General features: G+C 33.6%; 1 protein-coding gene across 7 annotated transcripts in view; it reads right to left on the reverse strand.

The window, feature by feature from the left end:
• Positions 1 to 218: 218 nt before the first annotated feature.
• The window catches only part of LOC124181387 (protein hu-li tai shao), a 63,655-nt gene continuing 44,452 nt past the window's right edge, over positions 219 to 19,421 (reverse strand). For 3 of the 7 annotated variants that reach the window (XM_046567913.1, XM_046567914.1, XM_046567910.1), the window contains 11 exons: positions 18,382 to 18,405; positions 16,457 to 16,570; positions 16,179 to 16,271; positions 15,873 to 16,068; positions 15,592 to 15,729; positions 15,321 to 15,392; positions 14,216 to 14,320; positions 13,108 to 13,185; positions 7,150 to 7,217; positions 6,418 to 6,561; positions 219 to 6,051 (listed from right to left, as the gene is read on the reverse strand). In XM_046567913.1, the coding sequence (XP_046423869.1) occupies positions 6,433 to 6,561; positions 7,150 to 7,217; positions 13,108 to 13,185; positions 14,216 to 14,320; positions 15,321 to 15,392; positions 15,592 to 15,729; positions 15,873 to 16,068; positions 16,179 to 16,271; positions 16,457 to 16,570; positions 18,382 to 18,405 (1,017 nt within the window). In that variant the 3' untranslated portion in view covers positions 219 to 6,051; positions 6,418 to 6,432. The remainder of the gene's footprint in view (positions 6,052 to 6,417; positions 6,562 to 7,149; positions 7,218 to 13,107; positions 13,186 to 14,215; positions 14,321 to 15,320; positions 15,393 to 15,591; positions 15,730 to 15,872; positions 16,069 to 16,178; positions 16,272 to 16,456; positions 16,571 to 18,381; positions 18,406 to 19,421) is intronic. The other 4 variants (XM_046567911.1, XM_046567912.1, XM_046567915.1 and 1 more) reach the window with 4 other exon arrangements.

Raw genomic sequence — 19,421 nt, forward strand, 5'->3', positions numbered from 1 at the left:
AGCAGTTGTATGTTTAATTTCAAAGCACTGTTTCTATGCACAGAGACAGGCCGTGACGTCACCTTCCTTCTTACACGGTTTAAACTGTGGTATCCGGGTTGAAAAAAGGTGCAGTTTAAAGAAAAAAAAAAAAATGGTAGAAGATTCATGCATCGAAGATAGAACAGCGCAGCTACGTTACGTAAGAGAAAGTATCGAACTGACAAATAGACAGCGAGTGCACCAGAAAGAATATACTTTATTGCGAACATATTCTGTCACCACTCATTCTTACAGCAATTTTTCAAATCGCTAGCTACAATAAATCATAATAGACTCATAGAGACAGGCTGTGCGCTAAGTAATAGGAATTGTCGCCTGGTTAGAAAGAAAGAAGTATCGTCCACGACTTTCTGCCTTCTTTGTATATAAATGTAAATTGTGGGGGGGGGGGATGAAGATCGTTGAAGGGAGGGTTGCACGTATTATCCCCTTACAATTAGAGCATATATTAATGGAGTTAGCTTCGCGTGTACAAAAAATGTAGCGGAGGAATGAGAGAGATAGAGAGAGAGAAAGAGAGAGAAGTATAATATGTTGGTTACAATCTGTCTCTTTCGCCCTGCACTTGATCGGCCGATACGTTTCCTCTTAGTCGATCAAATGCACAGCGAAAGAGACGGAGAAGCCCGAATATATATATATATTTCTCTTCACTTCGACATTTTTCACGAGGTCGATGGGATGGGTGGCCTACCTCCAGTAGTATGTGCTATAAAATTACCCGACAGTCGCTATTTGTAAACCTGTGCTGTCTTTCACTATGCAGTCTATCTCTATAAGTCTATACAATAAATGCTCACATGTGGGTGTGGTAGATGCAGTGTTTTAGTCCCACGGGCGATAATTAATTCATTATTTCAATGTACAATAATTGTCATAAATATTTATGTATATGTATATGCGTGTAAGTATGTTGCCTCGTTACAGGGCAACATTCGTTACTCAATCTTAAATGCTGCCTAGGCCAGTTAATAATTATTTTATTGTGACAAAGCTTATAGAATTTAATTAAATTAAATTGATTAATTCAATTTATTATTTGGACCATTAGAAAAAATAAACTCCCGTCCCAAATTCAACGCTAATTCACTGCCTGATTTTTTGATTATCAAATTCTTTTTTTAAGGTAATAAGTAGATCAACGGAAAATTATAATAACGAACGTTTTTTTTTTTTTTATTCACCTAAATTTTATTCTGAGACTGTATTTGGGACGAGAATGTTATAGCACTTTTTTTTTCTTTGTTTTCATTGTCTTATTACTTTTTATCGGTGTTTTTCTTCGAAGAAATAAAACACTTTGTAATACGTGCTACACGTAATATTTAACGTGTACGAATAAGTAAAACATTGCGAAGCTAATATTGTAAATTTATTAATGTCTCTAATATGTAAATCGATGTTAATATTATTAACTTTTTTCTCATCATTCTCTTATGATAAGTTAAAAGACATCAGCATAATAATCGAGCAGTATTTAAAGGCCGCTGCGGGCAGCCTGAGCCTCATGTACATTTAAGTTTATTTACTAAAACATGCCATTCAAATAATAGATAAAAATATCGGGAATTAGAAGTGAAAGAAATATATCAAGGTATGTAGTCAGAATGATTTTTTCATTCCCTCCATTACACAGTTTATGTTCTCTTTCAATATGGGAAGGTAGAAAAAAATTGAAACCAAGACCGGTAGGTTAATCACTCTAAACCGTCTTATTATTGTCTCCAATTTTTGTTAACTTAGAGAAGAAAAGAATAAGATTTCAATATGGATTAAACCGTCGTTTTTTTCAGCAAGTTTATTCTCCCTACATTGGTTGATTTCCAATTGAAATCATTAAAACGACTCGGTTGTGATCCGACTGAAAAAGCCTAATTATACATGTGTATGTTGTATACAAGTGTAATGATGATTTCACTTGATAGTTACAATCATTTCTTCAAGCTTTCCAAATTGAAAAAAAACCAAACGACCCAAAGTAAGCGGCGATTACGTGATTATGATATAGTCAAGGTGGTAAGCAGCAACCGTCTTTTGAAAAGTAGAATCAAAAGGAAAAACAAAGTATAGTAAGTAAATGTAGAACAGGCACATATTTAACATACGGCAATTACTTTTTTTTTTTTTACATTAGAATTTTTTCAAAAATTTTAACTAATAATGTGGCAAAAATTTACGTCAAGAAGATTTTTTTGAACTTTAAAAATATACATTATATATTATATTGCATATAATAATGTTAAAAAAAATGAAAATAGGGTAATTATCTCTTCCACTATCTCTTTGTCATTCGCACACACGTTTGCACACTGCTAAATCGTTCTTCCTCTCACAATCGCACCATCTCTCCCTCTTGTATTATTTTCCTGCCCTATCTGCCTAACATATTAAAACTTTATCTCAATATTTAATATAATATAAAGCATGATCGTAGCTAAAATTAAATATCTGTATATTCAATAATATTACTTATACATTATAATACATATGTATGTATGTATGTATATATGTATATATTAGGGTGTTTCATTCGAAAGCAACTTTTTTTTTCAATCTAACCCTAATTATCTTCTAATATGTACGGAAATAATAATCCTTCCCGAATTTCAGCTTCGAATTAAAATTTTTGAAGCTCGCTCATCAATTTTTAAGTTTTCCCATATAAATTGCATAGGAATAGTGCCCATTAAAAAAAAATAATAATTCCCATTTGATTTTTGTAGAGCGTTAAATACTCTACAAGTGTACATTGGATTCATTCAGATATCTTTGAAAGCGTCCAAATGGGAATTATTTTAAGAAAAATGTGCACTTTTCCTATGCAATTCAAATGGGAAAACTTAAAAATCGATCAGCGACTTTTAAAAATTTCAATTCCAAGCTAAAATTCGGGAAGGATTATTATTTCGGTACATACTAAAAGATAATTAGAGTTGCATTGAAAAAAAAAGTTGCTTTCCAATGGTAACACCTTAATATATATGCATATACATATAATATGTATAAACTATTAGAATGATGGATTGCAAATCATGATATAATTCAATAATACAATTACAACATTACATTACGCGCAGTGCGCGTGAATTCGTGGGAATTTATTTATGCCGTACATGTGCAACAAAGAATATTGTATAACCAAATTATTCCGAACATTTAACGCTCAAGATTTTTGGTCCTAAACCTGGTGAAAAAAAATTCGTACTCTGCTTTTTTACGGGATTTCCTTTACAGGTGTATTTGAACAATAATTGCGGAAATAAAGTCTTAGAATCAGAAGTCGAGCTACAATCAGGGTCGACTTATATTCGGAACAAAACGGTATCAAGGGTACTCATTTATTTTGAGCACACTCGTAGCAGTGTAGTTGTGTATGTATACGTATGTTTACACCTAAGATTTCCTCAGAAATGAAGTAATTGTTCGTTTTATCATCTAGTATGTATCTCCTGTACAAAGAAAACTTAAGGTACAAGTATTAAATTGTTATTTATTACTTCTTAACGATTAATAAACTGTATAGTTTTCCTCCTTTTAACTTTCAGTTTTTAAATATTGTGTATGTTATTATCATTATAATAATAATTAATAGTATAATGGAAAATAAAATATATCATTACAGAGTTGCATGAAAAAAAAAACAACCAAAAACATCAACAGAGTAAAAATAAAAAGCAAACAATTTCATCGTCTCCATCACATGAATTATGATCGGAATAGAAGCTGCAACCCTACCTGTCAACCGCTAAATCTGCTGCCTTTAACATTAATACAATTTCTTTCTCATCTTCAGAACTGCAGTCCTCTGAATTACAACATTTTATTAAAATTTCAAGCATCGGAAATAAGTCAATTAATCGTAAGAACAATCATTCTTATTGAACCAGACACTCAATACTGGGTAGAAGACTACAGAATTCTCGTCTCTACTCGGCTTCAGAGATTGTCTCTATCTCGTTCAATTTCTGATAATATCGTTTTCCATACAATTTCTTTTTCATTATAATTTTTGCATTTTCATGGAAATTTTGGTAAACTGTATCATATATACGGTAGTCGTTTGCAATACCTATATTTTTTTTTGTGGCTGTTCAACATTTTCAACCAGCTTGTCTCTACCGATGTAAAAGTACACGTTTATGCGATATACGTGAAAATGAATGCGCAAAGTAAAGAATTGACATATTATTTTGATGCCTTTCAGGCTTCGTCGACTAAATTTAAAAGGCAAAGGGAATTTTTTACTGAAAAAAAAAAATAAATAAATAAAATTACAACGCGTGAGTACTAGTAAGTTACAAGGGTACGATACTTATGACATTGATAATCACAATAAAGCCATTGGTAAAAGCCGAATACATACGACGAATGATAGATAAATAATTTATTCTTCGAGCATCATCGCGATATACCTACGTATACATGTACAATATATGTGGTAAGCTGGTAAGCGAGGTAGACAGGTAGGCAGAGTAACCACATCTGCTATTGTAGCTTTCTCAATGGTTGTTTATTTTATTCGTCAATATTTCCTCATTACTCGAGAAATTAAGAAAAAATTTTGGCAATCAATAAGCTCTCTATCGGTATTGTTACACAACACTCAGCTAGCTTATTGCCAAGCAAATCTTCACTTACATTAAATTACATTGCATTGTCACTGTCGCAGCAACACTCGCTCGTTAACATCGTCCTTTTCTTAGGCTTTCAATATAATGTGCAAAGGTCAGAGAAAAAATCAAATGATAAGTTACGCATCTACTGTATTATCTCCACTACGTTACTGTACTACGTTAATTCAATAAGTTTTTCAAATATTGGTGAACCAACTGATTCACAATTTGTATAAATCTTGCTAAAAAGATGTTCGAGATAGTACTTAATAATTCAATAATAAGTGTACAGTTTTGTCAGCTCTCATACCAAATTTGCAGTAGAAGGTACTTTAAAAATTTTTACCGACGAACTATCTTCACGTATGTGAATGTACGAAAGTTGTAAAATACCCAATTAAATCTAAATTTAAATGTATTTTTCGCTTTCGTTTATCTATCTTTTCATTGGTTTGTTATGACATCAACGGTTTCTTTTCTTTTCTTTTTTTTTTTTTTTTCAAATCAATTTATAAAAGTAAATTATCTGGTATCACATTGTGCAACGTATATTACAAAAAATTTGTAAAGATGATAACACAACTTGGTTGCAACATATTAATCCTTCTCCATAAAAGATTCAGTTTTTATTGACGATTTAATTCATCTACCAGAAAAGTTGAATCCGTTTACGCAGAGCGTCTTCTTGGATCACATAAAATTGTTGGATTGATAGAAAAAAAAAAAAAAAAACAAAAATTAAAAAGAATAAAATAATGTTTCTATGAGTGTATAAAGTCTGCACTACTAATTATTTCTGAAGATAACGACGGATATACATATCAAACTTTGGAGTTTGGGAATTGAAATTTCATTTTGGCAATGGATGGTATTACTGACGTATGTGAGTTCATACAAAATCTATATTCACTTAATTTTCATGTCTGCTGGGATTTGGCTATATCGTGAAATACGTGAAAGGCAAATTGTAAGTTATCTTTGTATTTAAAGGGTCATATGTATATTGTGTCATTATTGCGTAGCTAATTAAGGTGAGATAAAAAGAAAAAAAAAGTTGACCATAGATTAATATCGAGTGCAACACTTATAACAAATAAAAGGTAAAAACATTAACAATATAATATAGTATAATATAGTTTTTCTTAAAAGTCGACGTAATATTGTGATGGCAGTCTTGAGTCCTGGAAAGATGATGTGATTGTTGCTTGGTTGCTTGCAGGTGGTATAAGACATTCGTAAAATTTTTTTTTTTGTTCATAATTCATTATTTATTCGTTTATTCAACATTTTGTTGGTTTGCAGTTTTTTTTTTTCTTTTCGAACCTTAATAATTCAGCTTCGACCTTGGGTAAGATTTTTCTTTATATCTATAATTAAATTTCTGTTCTGGCAGTGTCTGTAAGGAAACGAATAAAACAATTTCAAAGGTCAATGTATGTGCATACTAAATCCATCTTATTCAATATGAACTTAACAATTGTTACGGATTGTGGCAGAACTATAAAAACTAATCTATATCCGGCAACTATTGCAAAATAAACAGCAGTTCGGCTCTTTTCTTCGTATCTATTCTAAACATTGTAGTCTAAAGTTGCAAGAAAATTCATCATAATTCAATTTTTTCATGTTCAGTAAAAGTTACACGATATCTAAGATGAATAATTTGGGTGTGGAACCATGTGCATGCCCTTTCCAGTTGTTTAAAATGGTTTACTGATGAATCTATAAATTTATTATGTAGAAATTGAAAACTTCGGCATACCTCAGATTTAACTACCTACGCCTCGACAGACTTCTTCTTTTCCTTCTTTTTCTTAAGGAAAGATGGCGTCCTCAGTCCCTTCTTCTTCTTCTTCTCTTTTTTGGGGGACTCCTCGCTAACGCTCACATCCTGCGACATGGAACCCTTAACACGGAAGGTCCCAGTGGTAACCATAAGCCAACATGCTCATGCATTATACTATGTATGTTTAATTAAATAGTATCTCCAACGTTCTCCTAGGTAATCATGCAAGCTGCGCATACAGCAAACTAGGCTGCTATACGCTATATGAGTTATTTACCAAATATCTTCTGAGAAAAAATTATAAACGTAAAAATCGTGCTTATTTTATCTCTCTCGTACTTAAACATCAATGATAAATTTTTCGTAACATGAAATTTTCGAAACTCGTAACAAAGTACATGCCTCTAAATATTTTGAAAGGTTCTGCAACTTTCAAAGTTTGTATCTAACGTACGTAAGAAGATTGTTACTATCTACCAACAACTTACATAATTATATTTATTTCAGTTCTTGTATTGGCCGAAAATTCATATGACTTCAATTAATATAAAATTTTCAGTTTTCAAAATGCACGTATCCCCTCGAAATATATTTACTTGCTCAATATCGAAGGATGAGAAGAAAAATAAAAAAAATTTTGTTTCGATATCTCGAAACCCAATGATACATATAAATAAGTAATTATTATATAAACTGAAATAAACGAACCTCTTTGCTGCTTTGGGAGAAGGTACTGTGATGTGCGTCGGAATGGTCGCCATTCACTGTGTTTTCTCCTGTAACACAAAATCTTGATAAGTATTTTTGATATATTGATGTAGCAAAATTAATCCAGAACCAGAATGTTTTATTTCACATTAACAAAAGCGCCATTATTGACAGATATTTGGCAACAGTTGTAGAAAAGTTGAATTTAAACGATGAAAAACTATCTGAAAAGCTGGGATATCGTAAAGATAACAGAAAAAAAATACCTTACCTGCGACAGATAAAAAAAAAGACACAAACTTGTGCATCAAGTTAGTAGCAGGGGAATGCCGATCCAAACTTCTTCAGAGGATTGTTTACACGGACTAAAGCAAGTCACGTTTGTACATACATATATTATATACAACAACAACAAGTCGAGCCAATAGGATGCAGAAGAAAAGAACTTTGTTATATTATATCCATGCCTGTTGCCGTTACCATTTATATCGATAGATGCCTTGAGGATTTCGAGTCTTGCCAACACCGGTGAAGTAGAAAATTAATAGTAATTGCATACTTAAGTGAGATTCATACTGGTGGTTACAAAAAGGAATGCTGTTAAGAATTATTGCACACTTATAATTAAATTAATGATAATAATAATAATAATGCCTATATGGATTGAAATGTGCGACTCTTTCTTCCACGGTAATTGATCAATAAATGAGATATATGTATTTGTATGAATGCGTAAATAGAATATCATTTATTTGCATAAAATAATGAAGAATAAAGGGAAACAGTAACAATAAGCAACATGTACACCGGTCTGATATATCAATCAAGTAATTGAGTAAATAAAACGTAATGATAATGTTTTTTATGGATTGAGAAGTGAAACAGAAGTCAATTGCCTCAACTGAAATGCATGTAATTAAAAAAGTAAATCTTGAAAAGTGAACAAAAAAAAAAAAAATCGCTTCAACTCAAATGTGCGTAATTAAAAAAAATAAGTTCGTTATAATCTGATTGAAAAAGAGAAAGAAAAGAGAAGAAACAAAACAAAAAATAAACAATTGCCATTACGTTTTTACAGTGTTTGTAATTTGACTATATCGTCAGTTTAGTATTAATAAACCTAATTTGATTGAAGTTAACCAGTTTTAATTAAAAGACGATGTCAATGTATTACTAGTAGTGTGAAGAAAGTCCTTGGATAACTAGTTATAATGCTGTTATCGCAGTTGTACGAAGTATTATAATGAAGTGTAATTGTTACATAAGCCACACCGTTATAAAGTTAATAATTAGTTCTCAAGTTTATATAAAATATGCTATATAAAATTAAAAATTAGAAACAACCATATTACACGACTTAGACTTTGAATCAGAAGTAACAAAGTCCTGAGTTTCTAAATCTTATCACAATGCATGCATCGACTTCTTAAACTAGTTTCGTAAACGTAATCAGCCTCATTTGTTACTATTTGTACTTTACAAGAATGGACGTTTGATACAGAAATTGGCTGTATTCCTCAATAATAAATTGTAAATCTCAATACAAGTCAACACTTTACAAATGTATAGGTTGAGAACGGAATCGCATTATTCAATGAAACATCATGGGATTCTTATTCAATGCTTTGGAGAATCAGGTACCGAATTAAGTATATCAGTGAGATTAATTTGGGAAACGACTTTGTACAAAGTGGTATCCTCGTATCTAGGCGGTAGATCAAGGGGAGCCGAGACATCGACATCTGCGTCTATGCCAGTACAAAACTTTTCGCACTCTTCTGACACGCACGTACAATGAACCCGCATTTCGAGCATAGTTTCATGATTGACATCAAGAGCCTCTTCCAGGAGCATGAACTCTCTAGTGTCGTAAGAATATACCATGCAATCTTGCGGTAACGTTTCTACACAGTTCTGATCTTCGCCCTTGTTTGCATCTAGTTTGTCCTCGTCTACGTGTCCAGTTTCTGGCAGTTTAATGCCTAATACTTCACTAGATACATCTGCCATATTTGTGGTTGTGTCAAAATAATGATCTTCGTTCAATAAGAGCGCTTCAGAGGACGAGGAAGAAGAGTTACGATTCATCGACACCTGTAGACGAGTTTCGTCCATGTTTGTTGATATATCCGCACTGTACGTGAGGTCTATAAACTTCCCAGAACATTTATGCTCATCGCTTTCAATGGAGCTGATCGTATTCAGGCTGTTTGTACTTGAATCTGACAAAGTGTAGGTTCTATCTAGGTTTTCTTCAATTTTTTCTGTTTCACATTGCATTTCCAAACTCATGTTAGAATTTTTTTCAAGGTTTGGGCTGCTTTCTGTCGTGTTTTGGAGAGATTGAAACATAGTCGAGTGGCTATCGTCTCTGCAGGAATAGTAATCTAATGTATTTGCAGACTCCAAACTCACGACAGAAGGATTGGGCGACGTCATCTGCGTTTTATTCACACTTGATGTGTTGGCATACTCGTTAAACAATTCAGCAATCGCCATTTCAGAGTCTAAAAAATAGTCAACACAGTCAACTTGTTTTTCAGTTTTAACTGTCACTTCTCTATTGAACGAATTTTCAAGAGCTTCATTATTTACGTCTTCAAATATCGGTGCTAGTTGTTCAGGTAACATGAAATCTAGTGCGTTATCTTGTGATCGATAAAAAGTGTTTGAAAATGAAACAGTGTCTTTTCGTGTCTCATGTCGCTCAATTTCAAAATTTAGCAGAATTTCTTCTGTGGCACGACTATGTTTAGGTACAGAACAAAACTCCAATATCGCTTCACCCAAAGTATCGTTATCTGTTATATCAGAGTCCGTACTTTCTAGCAAAGATGCACCATCTGCGGAAGTGTCACAATAGTTTGAATGATTCTGATCATCGATAGGTCGGTATTGTTTAAATCTTAAAAATGAACATTCGTCACAATCTAACGGTGAGGGACACGATTTATAGCCACAACATAATCCCTCGTCAATTGTTCCCTCTAATTTCATCAATTCCGACTTGTTATTGTCAGTGTCAGTCACACCCTTGTTTACGTCAGACGTTAAATTTGTCCGATAATTTGATAAAGTAAAACTTTCCAATGTTATAAAAAGGCGTTCATCTTCGTTGCTCTTGTGATAGTCGCACACATCAACCATATCTTCATTCTTTCTACCTGTGAATGATTCATTAGACGAGCTGCATACTCCTCGAAAACTTTGATCTTTCTTAGTTTCTACGTCCGTTGGATCGACTGTCTCAACTCCGTTGACCGAAGAGAATTGCTCAACCACATTCCACTCATTTTTGTCACATGTAGGACTGATTGGAGTTGATTCTTTGAAGAATACTATATCCTCGTCAGTTTGAGATGAAAGATCGTTGTTACTTTCCTCAGTTTGGTATTTAATATTGTGTTGCATTTCTTTAAGCTCGGTGTTTGTGGACTCTTTAACTTTCTTCAGATCATAGGAATTAAGAGAAGAATTTGAAAAAGAATTGGTGGATTCGAACACATCTATAACATGATGAATTATTTCATCGATAATAATGATGCTATCATTATCATTTTGCTCGCAAAAATCTACCTCCTCTGTATCGTCATAGCATGGCAAGTTAGCTATCAAAGTGTTTGCCATATTTTTAGCTATGCTAAGAGCCTGCAACTTATCCTGAACAACGGCGGACACAATGTTCTTATTGAGATTTGCATCGAGTTTCAAGCATGATATATCGTACAATATCTCATCTATCACATTAGAAGCTTGAGTATATATTTCAATGTCTCCCAGCTCAGCAATTATTTGGTTTGCGACTGTTTTCATGTCATGATTGAAGGATTCTCCATCTGTTTCTCTTAGCTCGCATACAGTCGAGTATGGCAACTCCAAAATATCAGACCCTTGATTGGAGATATCGTCACACTCATCAGAGCTTTCCGAGGAATTATCAGATAACTCGATAGTCTGGTTTAGATCGCGGCATTTATCATCTTTCTTTGCTTCGTTAAGTAAATCAACCCAAAAATAGTCAGATTCGTTATCGCAAGCACTGTCATCTGTATTACAGCTATCGAGACGTTGAAACTTTGTACCATCGAAGCTCCCATCGAGCAAATCCACAGGCTCATGTTTGGTTTCTACGCATTCCGCATCTGTATCCGTGGCGTTTGTAGGCGTGAGGCTGTATATCAGACTCATGCTTGTTGAATCCAAGTTGTATTTGGAAGATATATTGCTCTCAGGCAGCATAGCCAGCAACATTTTTGTCGGTGTTAAGTCAGTTTTCACGCTGTTTACTAGTTCTGTTAAGCTGTCCATTCTACAGTAATTAGAAAAACGAGGTGGAGTCGAAGCATTGCTCTTTCGTATTATTAATGGCGACAATTTTGTAGTCCCATCTGGAAATCTGGAAAGATCTTCTGGTTCGGAAAATGAATTTTCTGGGTTTTGACGAAGTGCGTTTTCCTCTGTAAAACTTGCGGATTTATCTTGTGTGCCGAGCAATTCTTGATTACTGGCCTCACTCGTCAGAAAAACACTTCCTACACAGTCTATATTTTGTTCATTGACTGCTACTCCAGTATTTACTTCAAATAAATTTGAATTATAATCAACAAACGGACCATGCCCCACAATTTCGTGATCATTATCGAGATGCTCATCTGACACAGCACATAAATTACCATTTTCGTCGGACTGACTTACCAAGTCCTGGTTTTTGATGTGTTTTGTCAGACTTTCTTTATGCTTGGAATCTGATTTTTCAGATTGTTCAACATCAGTCCCTTTGCAGAGAGTGTGAAGATCGTTAATGTTTTTTAGAATAGCGCCCACAATCAAAGGTTTGTGCGATTCATCTCTGGTTTGACGAAAAACTGTTTCGCAGTCATTACTATGGCCTGCTACGGAAGTTGTCTCTTCTAATATGTCCGTAGCAATGCGTACACGTTCAACTGAATTTGTCTCGGCTCTTCCCCTTAACGATGAAGTCCTCACAACCACGTCGACAGAGGTGTTACTGCCTGTTTCTGGTGTAGCTGCACTACAACTTAGATTTACGATTTCTTTCACATTTCCACCAGAGTTTGGCTCACTATCTGTATTACTCATATTTTGTTCCCTAGCTTCTCTATTCTTTACTTGCATCGAGAAATCGAGCGGCACCGACTGTTCAGTGCTAACATTCAACAACTCGCAGACTTTAGCTGATTGCGTTTTCTTTAGTGTATAACTAAGGCTGACAACTTCATTTTCATTATCGGGTGTTACAATTTTATGAGTGACAAGTGTGGGTGTAGCGGTAGGAGAATAATTGTTGAAGAAAGCCCGTCTCAAAGCAAGGTAGGGTTTAGGCTTAGGTGGCACCAACGGCGGTTGTTTAATCCTAATTTTAGTGCGCTCTAACTCGGCAGTTTTAGTCTTAGTCGAGTGCACTATTTCAGTGATCAGTGGGGTCATGCGGGGTGCAACAGTTGTGCTTCTAGCAACTTCTAGCTGGATTGTGTCGTATGGTTCAGTTGGCCAGCCGTAGCTGTGACCGCTGCTGATGCTGCTGCAGTTGCTCGACTGACAATCTGTAACCATTGTCCAAACACAACTCAGCTCTTATTCTCTATCCAATATTAGTCCGTCATTTCTTAGCCTTTTCTTATAACTCAAAATATTCACACCAATTGGAATAGAGGCGTAAAATTAAAAGGAAAACATTTTATTTTTTAGTTAGGTAGATATTGTGATTTTCAGAATAATTAATTGCTAGTCGACAAAACAGTATTAAGCAGTGTGCACAAGTAGTTATGACATAGAAATACGTGAGATAGAACAGTTACATTTAATACTAACAATTCACATGTTAAGCAAGCAACATTTTCAGTCGAGACATAAGCATGCTGTTCAAAATATGTACAGAAATATACGTTGCCCGTGTTAATCAGAACAGATTTCAACACTTTAGAAAAAGGTACCTACCTCGCCTGTTGAGATCATTTCGTGGTTCGCTTACTGCAGAGCGTCGCATCTCGTTAAGGAACTCTGTCGTTGCGTCCACTGCCGTTCCAAAATAAGACAACACATGCGATTTAAAAAATTTGAACAGTTCGACAAACTATCATTTTAAATAACTATTTGTGATTTGGTACTTAACTATCCGCCAAGTAAAGCTCCACCACTCTCTATTTCAAAAAACCCGTACTTATAAATAAAAATTACATACTTCTACTAACCCATAATTTGTACCACTATAATCATTTTTAATATCATGCATCACGAATTTTCCACTTTGTTATACTAGAGGTATTTTAAATGAGTCGTCTAGTTGTCAGCTGATTAGTGCCAAAGTTTTGAATTTCAAATTACATTGCCATAAAATTACCTAGTACTTTCACGTTACATCAGAATAATATTCAAAACTCTATCTAGCATGTTTAGTCATTCAGTAAATGAGTGATTGCGATTTGAATTGACAATTAAGTTTGAAATATTATTTATAACAAGGTCACCATAGAGGGCAATGTAGGCTCAACCCCAAAGTATTTCGATATTGGTTTCACAGATCTGGGTAATTGAGATTCTTAGACAAACTGTTCAGATGCAAACAATGCTATCTATAGTATATCTACAGTACATCTGAGTGCTACAAGGTATTACCTATGTCCTGATGCTAGCAAAAAATGCTTCTTCAAAACATACTTATGCAAGTCCAAGCAGTATTGGGCACTACTCGTTCCTTTTTGCAATCAATTACATTGAAATTACTAACTGACTGTAAGTAGTTTTATTTAATTGTTATTACAAACGTAATTAGTATCGGTTTCTCTTTAAATTACAAACTACAAATGTAACTAGCATCAGTCTTTCTTGTAATTACCATAAATTACAATTGTAATTAGTAATGTTTTTTTTTCAATTTCAAAATTCGGACTATAACTGTTAATTTTCTTTCATATTAAAAATTATATTAGTAACTTTTAACTCGGAATAATTGTAATTAGAATGTAATTATTTCCAAAAACGCCCAAGACTAGGTTCCATATTAATTCATGACAAACTTTTGTGCTAAATACGTATTTCAAATTACCTGGAGGTTTCTGCTGGATAATAGATAGAGATTGTTGTTCTACTTGCTGAATTTGTGCCTGTTGAACCAAAGGAGAATCCGCGACAACGGTAGCTGCTGTTGGTTCTGTGTCACAAACCATCACATGCTCATGCACTAAAGTACTTCATGCAGATAATAGGTAATTACGATAGAAACAATGTCATCCTATTCGTGATAACAAGTACCTACTAGTACTAATACTTTCCTTACAAAGATTTACCATGACTCTACGATGACATTGACCCTTAGAAAACAATTGCTCTACTCATTTTTGTCACTATTGAAATGATAATTAAAATATTATTGTAGTGGATTAACCTACTTCCTTATTTGCTACTGATACTCTACCATCACAATAAACGTGAATATTACAAGCTACTAGAGCCTCAAAATTTACAGCTGAAGAGCAGTGATAATTTTTCGTAAAGATTGTATTACTATAAAATTCAATAAACCTTAGCAATATACGGTTGGAAATTTTTTGGGACAAAAACACTTGAAATATGCTACTTGCTAAATAAGTGACAAAAGTCATATGGAAAATTATACCGTTAAATTTTCACGCAATTTATCAAATTTTAAATGGCATGTGTTAAGTGGGTGCTTAATCTAATATATCGAGGAACATGCACTTGCACAGATTTTGCTTATAGGGCATTCTATGTCAAATGTAACAGCCGATTTCCTCGACTCCTTTAGATGTTTTAGCCCCTTTGCATAATTCAAATATGCACTCCAACGATCACGTTGAGTTCTCAGGTTTCATAAATCAAGGGTTTTCTCGTAATACACATCCGAAAAGTTGGATTTCAGTAACTCATCGATTTTTCAGATTATTCTATCTTAATACCTGGGTAGCGCATAAAAAAGTTCACATAATCGAGTTTCGCAGTTTCGTAGATTCAGAGAAAATATTTCAGTTTTCAGTTACATTTTACAAAGAATACCCTATATGTGAATGAATATTGTCACTTACTTCTGTCTGAAAACGATTCCACGCGAGAATAATTTTAAAACACGCTATAGTCTATATGCTACACTACTTTTATATAGATTATAAGAATAATTGTTTTCTTTAACTCACCATCACTGAGTACAACCTCGGGCTGACTTGGCGCAGGTACTTGCTTCGTTTCTATTCGTAATACTCGTGGTTCTGTATGAAAAAAATACCGATAAATATGGAGTGACAAATGTTTCAGTATAATCAATAGACATTGATAACCTTAGACAATTTTGTTGATACGACGTGAATATTAGCCTTCTACTGACATTGAATTAAATATGGACGTTTAATCACTTTTAATGAATGATTTTAGTTCCTAGTGAAATAACTGAAATTGTCAATGCCTCACCATCTCTGCTTTCCTCTTCTGTCTCTGACGTTACAGAGACAGGTGATTGGATTGGGCTTTTGGCAGTGCTGGATTCATGGGTGGCACGGCTTACATTGAAAGACGACAAAGCTTCAGATTCAGATTGCGATTCGTCATCTATAATGAAGAGTAATTAAAGAAATTGAATGTGTCACTAATAAGAAGAAAGATGAACAAATACGTAAAAAAAAATAAATAAAAAAATACGGAGAGCTCTATTTGCAAGCAACAAATTAATATTTTTTGGCCTTTATACTAACAAGGATCTCCCTTCTGTTTGCGCTCCACATCCTTTTTGTATTGATCAAGTTCTTGGTCCGTTATAGCATCAAACGGATTCTTCGCGTACGGAGTTTTGTACACCATTGCATTATGCTGGAATCCTCTCTGAATGATACCCTTGCTAGCTGCTCCAACCAACACAACTTGTTCGCCAGTCGCACTGATTGTAGCATCCTTTGAGAATAAAATTTTGGAATTATAATTAAACAGCTTGTTTCAATTTCATAGAACTGATAACAAAGCAGATTCTATTAAGGAGACCTGGCATTGATCCGAACGCTTACCTGCATTTTTTTGGCTTCGTCCCAAGTTACTCCTTCAAGTATGTGCGATTGCGGACCAGCAGATATTTTGTCTGCCCGACGATAATCTTTAATCTGCACGGAATTTGTCGTTATTATAACAAAAAATTGAGCCTATACTTAAATTCTCGTAAATAATTACAATTCAGTCATTATAACTGTGCTGTTCAGACGCACAAAAATAATCAAGAAATTCAAAAACTAGTAGGCTTTGCTTTGCGTTCTGGTCAAAGATGAATAATAAAAATGTTACTACTTACCTGTTGTTGAAGCTGCTTGAATTCCTTGGGATTCGTATTTTTGGGTACAAATTGTAGAGCACTTTCGATCTTGACAGGGGTACTGCTATGTGTTGGCGAGCCATCCGTCACCCACTGCACACAAAACCAGAATGTTAGGAGACCCTCAAAATTTTTATTCACTCAAACGTAGCTAAATTGTAAAAAAAAAATAAATAAATAAACAATAATAAACTCTCGCAATAAATGTGTGCCTGTTTCCACTTTCTTCTATAGTAAATAAGAAATCGATAATGTGTTTCAACAGTATCCGAAGGAACATAAAGATTTTTAGCTAAAACTGAGCATTGCAAAAAGCTATGAGATTTAGTATTGGTAAAAGATAAAAATAAAAATAAAAATAATTCACAAATAAAGTTTTTCAAAATTATAATTACTATATATTTTGTGATAAAATGATGAAAAATTGATAATCGAAGGGCGACTAAATCTGGTTTTGTTATTGCAGTGGATGCAGAGCGGGGCCCGCGTCAAATACGAAGATCACAGGCACACATTCATACTGAGTTGTGTACAATTAGCTATTTGTGTGTATGGATTTGCTTATATAATACGACAATCTATACTTATAAAATAGATAGTGACATTGAGAAAAAAAAATCAAAATATGTACACAGAACCAGAACAGAATAAGCTTTGCTGCGATTAAAATGTAGAACGAATGAGAACAGGGCGAGTTCACGTATTACAGAGAAACTGAATTTCATATGGAATATGGAATATACATATATATATACCTATACATGTAGATGTAACAAAATTGAGTATTAGTCACATTTACTTTGCTTTTTAGTAAAGAAACATTATTTGAACAAAGAGCGAACAAAAAGATCAAATACTTATGTATGCAGAATGATGTGCAAACCATATCACTTATAAAACGACAGTTTTTACCACTTGAAAACTGTAAATTCTCTAATTTGTAAGTGATTTTCAAATTGATAACCAAATATTCCCAAACAAAATTGTTTGATATTAGTCCAATAGTAGTTTGTAGATAGATGTGCTTAAGAACATCACATTTCTCATGATATCATAGTGCGACGTTGAATAAAAAAAAGAAAATCAATTTTGTGAGAAGCTAGTCCCGCATCATGCGTGAAACATAAGCAAAGAAATGTATAATACTTGACCATGCAAGAAAAAGTATTAAATAAACAAGCCAAAGAATATTTGAGTCCCTTTTTAGATAGGTGAAAGCCAAGGGTATTAGTTATATCTATAACTAAAATCGATATTCGTAGCGAGTCCTTATTTTCGATACTGTCTCAAAAGGCTTTTATATCAGAAGTGGTTGGGGGTAAAAATGTAGAAAGAATAGAAAATAAAAGGGATCACAATATCGAATTTTCAAAAACGCGCAGATGTGTTTCATGGAATGTTTAAAGTATAGAAAGTCGAAATGTAGAAAAGGAAGGTCAAAGTATAGAAAGTAGTAACACGGAACCGTCTGAATAAGAATATAGCGGAATTCTGACAGTTCTATGTTCTTATTTTCTATACTTTACCTTTTTCTATTGCAACTTTCAAAATTTTGAGCATTCTGTAAAAGAGATTTATACAACTTGAAAATTCCTTTGTATTTTCTAAACTTTATACATTTTTACCCGCACCCAAGACAACCTCAAAATTTAGTTCAGATCATTTCGAAAATGAGAACTGACTATGAGTAGCGACATGAGCCTTTGATTAGTAACAATGAATGAAAGTTGGAGCTGATAATGATACGACGACACCAATGCAGCAGTGATACCTTCCCGTGCAGATCTAGAGAATTTAAGAGAGATAGATTGGTATAGAGACATAACAGACTAATAATATCTAGTAATAATAATAAAAGAGACTTAGTCCAAGGTATAAATCCAGTAACGTGGATATCCAATTACCTCCTCAGCACTTTGATCCACCCACTATAAATGAAAAAGAAGGGAGAAAAAAAACATCAAGATTAGACCACAAATTTGTGTTTTCAAGAGAAAAAAAAACGGGACAAAAAAAAAAAACTTAGAAAAAACGCGATTATTCATGCGTGATATAATGATAAGGTGAGACTTTAAAAAACTACATGCTACTACTTACACATAAAATTCATTGCTACTACAGGTGCCTACGACCCCAAACTTCTCATAAAAGTACATTGCTTTCATCTACCATACAAAAATTGATATACTATAAACAGGCCTCCCACTCACTTGTGGTTTTAAAACTTGATCAAGTAACCTATGGACAGTGTGAAAAGTAATCAAAATTGTCACGACTGAAAGAGAATTTATAGAACCAAGCCACGTTGGGGTGACTGTAAACACAAAATGTAATTTTGTTAATTTTTCCGAAGATTGCAAAATTAAATTTCTCCTTACACATTACATCATTGCATCTTAATTAAATCGAATAGGGATCATTCTGGTGAAATCTAACCACTTGTAAAACTTCACCATAGTCAGTTTCGACCGAACTTGTTTCTCAAATTTGCTCAACACAAAGATTTTGAGAAGAAACTGATACTGATAGTTGATGAGATGGATAAGTTTGCTGTTTTCAAATACCGTGGAATATCAATCCATAAAAAAATTTTCACGTAATCTTTAAAGATATCTGTTACTGAGAAACTGAACTCTGCGGTAGTTTCCCTTCAAATTTGACCTTAATAACATACTACGGTATATTTTACCTAAATTACTATTAATGATATGAGTGAAAGGCCTGCAATAATAAGAGAAAATCAAACTCTATTGCTTCTTTACCTTTTTACTTTCAAGAATATCATGTCTACCAATAATATATATATATAATATAAATAAATAATAAATAATATAATCGACTTTCGCTATGAAAGCTATCAGTAAGATCGTGATTAATTTCCTCCTGCTGCGCTCACATAATTACGAAATTAGCAACCGCAACTTCATAAATCATTAAAAGGAAT

The sequence above is a fragment of the Neodiprion fabricii genome, chromosome 4 (genome assembly GCF_021155785.1).
Source record: "Neodiprion fabricii isolate iyNeoFabr1 chromosome 4, iyNeoFabr1.1, whole genome shotgun sequence".
Lineage (NCBI taxonomy): Eukaryota > Metazoa > Arthropoda > Insecta > Hymenoptera > Diprionidae > Neodiprion > Neodiprion fabricii.